At 28.2% G+C, this 6,756-nt stretch overlaps 1 protein-coding gene across 1 annotated transcript; it reads left to right on the top strand.

The window, feature by feature from the left end:
• The first annotated feature begins 3,464 nt into the window (after positions 1-3,464).
• On the top strand, positions 3,465-5,997 carry LOC145012591 (Tetratricopeptide repeat (TPR)-like superfamily protein). The gene is made up of 2 exons (XM_078971387.1): positions 3,465-3,728; positions 4,370-5,997. Exon 2 carries the CDS (start codon positions 4,418-4,420, stop codon positions 5,882-5,884), a length of 1,467 nt encoding a protein of 488 aa, XP_078827513.1. The 5' UTR covers positions 3,465-3,728; positions 4,370-4,417; the 3' UTR covers positions 5,885-5,997.
• The last annotated feature ends 759 nt before the right edge of the window (positions 5,998-6,756 follow it).

Below are 6,756 nucleotides of genomic sequence, written 5' to 3'. Positions count from 1 at the left end.
AATGCTGGTGGTGGAGGTGACAATCAAGGTTCTTCGAGTGAGAACCAATGGATTTTTCACGAAACATGTGAGAAGTTTTGAAGGGATGGTGGGGAAGAGAGAGTACAGGAGAAGGAGCTTTCAATCGAACTGATGAATTTCTTTTGAGAGAGGGAGAGAGAGAGAGCGTGAGTGGAGGAACAGGGAGTATGGGAGAAAGTGGAGCAAAGTCTACATGCTACAGTGTAAATGCACTGTTGCGTGATGTGCTCTTATCTACACTGTTTAACATTTTTGACAAATGTTAATGTGTACAATGATAAATTGTAGTGTCTTTCTAATAATGATTATAAGTTGGTTAATAAGGTTAAATAAGTATATCAAACCTAAAGTATAATCATAAACGAACTAAATTTCAATATTAAAATAATATTTTTACTTCTACTTATAAAGTTATGTCTTTAACTTTTAACATATTATACTTAATTTATTAGATTTAATATGTTTTTGTATGTAAACCATTATTAGTTTAAAACTACAACTTTTGAACAGTTTGGACAAAATACTTAAATTGTTAATTTAAATATAATATTACAAGGTCAACTTCAATATAAATTTCAGTCCACTTAAAATACCCAAAGAATATTTTATGAATAGTTAAAAGTGATAAATTGTTGTGTTAAATGCAAAAACTAAATTGTAATATCAATTTAACTAAAATATTTCCTAAATATATTTTTATAATTGTTAAAAGTTTTCAAATAAGTAGCTTAAAATAACTTACAATAACAATAGTTAAAAATAAATCTACTTAAATGATTATATTGTTACCTTTAAAAAAAGATGTTTGATGTTTTAAATAATTACAATGATAGAGATTAAAATGTTAAGCAAGTAAATTTTGAAAAAATAAATAACAATAACAACAACTATAAATAGCATTAAACCGTATATTATATTTAATTTTATTAATGAGTAACCTGCGGGTAGAGATCATTCAAAAGATTGAGATTATGCAGTTTTAATAGATGTATATATTATCATATAATTCAAAATAATAAATATATTATATTAACTTAGTATACAGATTATTATATCACATTTAACAGCAACATTATTATTATATTAAAAAAAAACCGTATATTTGTAAAGATTCCAGCTATATAGTTATAAAAGAAGAAATTTTCTTTTCACAACATTTATTTGAAACTCTCATGACCTTTTAATTTCTTTCTAATAATGATTATACGTTAGTTAATATGGTTAAATAAATATCTAACCTAAAGTGTAATTATATATAAACTAAATTTTAATATTAAAATAATATCTTTATTTTTAATTATAAAATTATGTCTTTAACTTTTAATATATTATACTTAATTTATTAGTTTTAAAATATTGTATGTAAGCCGTTATTATTTTAAAGCTGTAATTTTTGAACAATTTGAATAAAATACTTAAATTGTTAATTTAAATATAACATTACAGGGTCAACTCAAATATAAATTTTAATTCAACTTAAAAAACCCAAAAAATATTTTGTAAATAGTTAAAAATGATAAATTGTATTGTCTTTCTATTAATGATTATAAGTTGGTTAATATGGTTAAATAATTATCAAACAAAAAGTGTAATCATAAATAAACTAAATTTCAATATTAAAAGAATATACTTAATTCTACTTATATAGTTATGTGTTTAACTTTTAACATATTAGACTTAATTTATTAGATTTAATATGTTGTTGTATGTAAACCATTATCAATTTAAATCTATAACCTTTTAACAATTTGGATAAAATACTTAAATTGTTATTTTAAATATAACATTACATGGCTAACTTAAATATAAATTTCAGTCGACATAAAAAACACAAAGAATATTTTGTAAATAGTTAAAAGTAATAAATTTTAGTGGTAAATGTAAAATCTAAATTGTAATCTCAATTTTACTAAAGTATTTCCTAAAGATATTTTATAATTATTAAAAGTTTTCAAATAATTAAAATAACTTACAATAACAATATTTTAAAGTAACCCTATATAAATGATTATATTGTTAATTTTAAAAATAAAAAACAATGTTGATGAAAACGTTAAGCTAATAAATTTTAAAAAATTAATTAACAATAACAACAACTATAAATAACATTAAACCATATATTATTTTTTATTTTCTTTCATAAGTAATCCACGGGTAGAGGTCATTCAAATGGTTGCGATTATGAAGTTTTAATAGATTAAATATTATCACATAATTCAAAATAATCAATATATTATATCAACTTAGTATACAAATTATTATATCAAATTTAACAACAACGTTATTGTTATATTTAATAAAACATATATTTGTAAAGATTTTAACTATACAGTCTGTGCAACGCACGATCATTCACCTAGTCATATCATACTATACTATAAGGAAGTATTTTTCCATTCACCACATCAATTTGAAACTCCAACAAAAACAAAATAAAAGTTTAATAAAACATATATTTGTAAAGATTTTTCTATACTATAAGGAAGTATTTTTCCATTCACCTAGTCATATCATACTATACTATACTTGAAACAAAATAAAATTAAACTAAGATCTAAATAAACAATCTCAACAAAAACAAAAGTTTGATGTAAAATCAACAAGAGAAAGATGGTTGGCTTCATGCTTCCTCACTTTGACTTTTTAATGAACATATCATTAGAATCCAATGCTGCAATACTTGTTTTAAATCCTTAATTTGGCTATAGTAATCCAAGGAGCTTGAGATTACCTAGACTTTTCTTAGTTGTTGAAATGGTTCGAGAAGCTCATAACAATTTTCTTAATCAAAGTCACTAATTCCAATAATTTGACATCCCCATTTTCACGGCAAGGAAAAACTGATTTCGTTTATTCTTTATAAAAATCAGAGTACATCTTTTAATAAAAATGTTGTGGAATTTGTTCCCAGTAAAACATGATAAATACGTTATTAAAGCATTTCCGAAGAAAACTATTTTTATTAATTTTAAAACATTTGGGATGTCATCGTCAATACAGAAACATAAGCGTAAACAAAACTTACAACTATAAATAACATTAAACCATATATTATATATAATTTTATTAATGAGTTTCCGCGAGTAAAAATCATTCAAACGGTTGAGATTATTCAGTTAAAATAAATATCGTCATATAATTCAAAATAATAATATATTATATCAATTTAATATAAGAATTATTATATAAAATTTAACAACGTTATTGTTATATATTTAAAAAGCATATATTTATAAATATTTCAACTATATAAATGTTTTTTTGCAACACGCAAACATTCGCTTAATATATATAATGATATCAAATCAAATGTTAATAAAAAAAACAAAAAAGAAAATAAACAAAAATACTAAATCAAATGTCAAAAAAAATTGATAAGATCGACTTTTTACGTAATTAACTTTTTTTTTTTTTTTCCTTTTTCCTTCATTTTGAAACGGCGACTTCTCAAATATCACTCCCACCCAAGACGCGAAGAGCCCAATCCCGTCATCAGCTTCGTCGACGAGACGACGACAGAGTCATCGGCTGCCTGTCGACGCCCTTCCGCCTCACTGCCTTTCGACGCCCTTCTGCCTCACAGCCGGTCTTCACGTCACGAGCTTTGTTTTGCTGGAAACAACTCGACAGTCGACTGTGTTTCATGGATATTCGACCGTGACATCACTGTTCACATCCCCTCTCTAAAATCGACCGACAACACCGACGTAAGTGGTTATTTCGATTTCTGAATTTCTAAAACATTTTGAGAGTTTCCGATTTCTATGAATTTGCTGTGATGTTCCTGTGATTTCTCATATCTGTGATCACTGTAATTAGCTGAATCTGATGTTAAAATCAAATGTTTCAAACATCAAATTGTTCCTACAACATTCTGCATTTTTTGTTTGTTTATTCTGACCATAATTTCAATGTAGACAGATTAAGGGAGTCTGTGAGATTGGTTAACTTATACAAAACCAAAAATGATACATCAATCTTTTATTCATACCTTTCGTCATTAGTAGAAACGTTGTTATATTGCATGATTCCATCAAGGACACCTTGCGTTTTGAAGCAAATCACAAGCTTGAAAATCAAAAATCAAACTCCACAACAAGAAAACACGTTACACCTTCATGTATATTGCATACAAAGTGTTTGATAAATTGCTTCCTAGTATATTGCATACAAGGTGTTCGATGAGATGCTAAGTAGCCTAAACTGCGACTGGTGTGGTATACATAAAACCCAATTGGGTGCTTAACCTTAATGAATCTTTTCTTATTTAAGAAGAACACCAAATTACTATCATTTCTTATTTTATTACTAATACGTTCATTCATCATGTTCTTAATTGAATTTGCAGGATTACTAGTTTAGCAATCATCTTGTACAACCCACTTCATGTTCTTCTATGCCAAGAGCAACAGTGAAACAAATCTCTATTCTTCAATCTCATGCCTATTATCGGTCATTTTCCCTCCAATTCACCACCAATGCACCCAAAAACATCAACATTATCATTTCCAAAGTTCAATCTGGAGCAACTTATGATGAAATTTTCCAGTCTCTCATGCATGATCAAGCATGTAGCATCATACCCATCTCTGACACCCTTCTTTCTCACCTTCTACACCGATTCAAAGACGATTGGAAGTCAGCATTGGGAGTATTCAAATGGGCAGAATCCATTAAAGATCACACACCATTACCAAAATCATACGAGATACTACTTGACATATTAGGAAAAACAAAACAGATAGAAAAGATGATGTCACTAGTCAACCAAACACATCATCATCATCATCATCATCATCATGTTACACTTGGTAGTATCACCAAGGTTATGAGAAGGCTTTGTGGGGTAGGAAAATGGCAAGAAGCTGTAAAGATTTTTGATGAGTTACACACATTTGGGTTAGAAAAGAACACTGAATCCATGAATCTTTTACTTGACACTTTGTGCAAAGAGAATAAAGTTGAACAAGCTCGCAAGATTTTCTTGGAGTTAAAATCATGCATCCCACCTACTCCTCATACTTTTAACATATTCATACATGGTTGGTGTAAAGTTAAGAGAGTTGATGAAGCACATTGGACAATTCAAGAAATGAAAGGGTACGGATTTAGTCCCTCTGTTATCACATACTCAACAATCATCAAGTCATATTGTCAAGATTCTGAATTCGGTAAAGTCTATGAGTTACTCAACGAGATGAAAGTACAAAATTGCCCTCCTAACGTTGTAACATTCACTATAGTCATGTGTTACTTGACAAAATTTGGGGAGTTTGAGGAAGCATTGGGAATACCTGAAAAAATGAAATCTTTTGGATGTGAACCCGATACACTTTTTTACAATTCCTTGATTCATACTTTAGCAAAATCCGGGAAAATTCAAGAGGCGATTTATGTGTTTGAAGTTGAAATGGCGAGATTTAGGGTTTCTAGAAATACATCGACTTTTAATACGATGATTGCAATGTTTTGTCATCATGGGAAAGATGAAGAAGCGATGAATGTGTTGATGAATATGGGGAATTTGGGAGATTGTAAACCGGATATTCAGTCGTTTAATCCTTTATTGAAGATGTGGTTAAGAACAAGAAAGGTGGATTTATGGTTGGGTGATTTGTTGGATGAAATGGTTAATAAGTATAATCTTAGTCTTGATTTGTGTACGTATAGTCTTCTGATTCATGGATTATGTAGAGTTAATGAATGTGAGTGGGCGTATGGATTATTTAAGGAGATGATAGGTAAAGATATTAAACCGAGATATTATACGTGTGCTTTACTTTTGGAGGAAATTAAACAGATGAAGAAATATGATGCTGTTGATTTTATTGAAGGATATATGAAGCGTATGAAATCATCTTGAGCACCAAATCTTGATCCACATGTTGCACTTTTGTTGTTTTTGTTATGATTTGAAATGGGATGATGAGTTTAAACTTGATACAGAAGACAAGGATTTGGAAATTGTTTAAGGAATTTATTCACCATTTTCATTTGACAATAATTTTGTTAACAACCCATCTTTAATGTTTTATTAACAACCCATCTTTAATGTTTTATCATATGGAAATCTCGTAAGTATATGACATTATGTATCAAGCAATAAAGTAAATTCATAAGCTTTCAGATTTTTTGCTAATAACAATTTAAAACATTTTACATTTCATAAAGAGATAAATAATATTTTGAAAAAGATATTTTGACATGTGTCCCATGTTAAAAAATATGACCATGTACTCACATTAAGAAGTTAGGTTGTGTAACTTCTAATGTTGTCATTGTCCAATTATTTCCTTCAAATTCAAACCTAGTGAGTTGTCCCATTAGAATGGTTTAATCATGAGTAATGTATTCAACACATGTAGATAAGCTTTCCATATGTCAACGCAAGTATTCTATCATTTATTTCATCCTAATATATTATTTACGATATTACATGGCTTTTTCCCAATATACAATACTTGTCATTTTTTAATTTCAAGCTAAGAGATACCCTTGTCTAGAGGTATGGTTAAATTCACATTCAACTAACCAATTTTGGTCCCTTTAATCAACATGATGTGCTTCAATAAGATTGTAATCATAAAATTTGTCCTATTTCAATACTCATGAGAAATATGAGTAATTTGCAACAAGCAACTTGTTATTTCATCGTGAGTAGCATCACCAAATCCAATTACACAAGCTTCTTTAATTTTGATTCCATTTCATGAAGACACAATCTCATATTTGCTC

This window comes from Lactuca saligna, chromosome 8, assembly GCF_052625555.1.
Source record: "Lactuca saligna cultivar CGN05327 chromosome 8, ASM5262555v1, whole genome shotgun sequence".
In the NCBI taxonomy this organism is placed as follows: Eukaryota; Viridiplantae; Streptophyta; class Magnoliopsida; order Asterales; family Asteraceae; genus Lactuca; species Lactuca saligna.
Note: the sequence above shows the minus strand (reverse complement) of the source record. Positions and strands in the feature narration are given on the sequence as shown.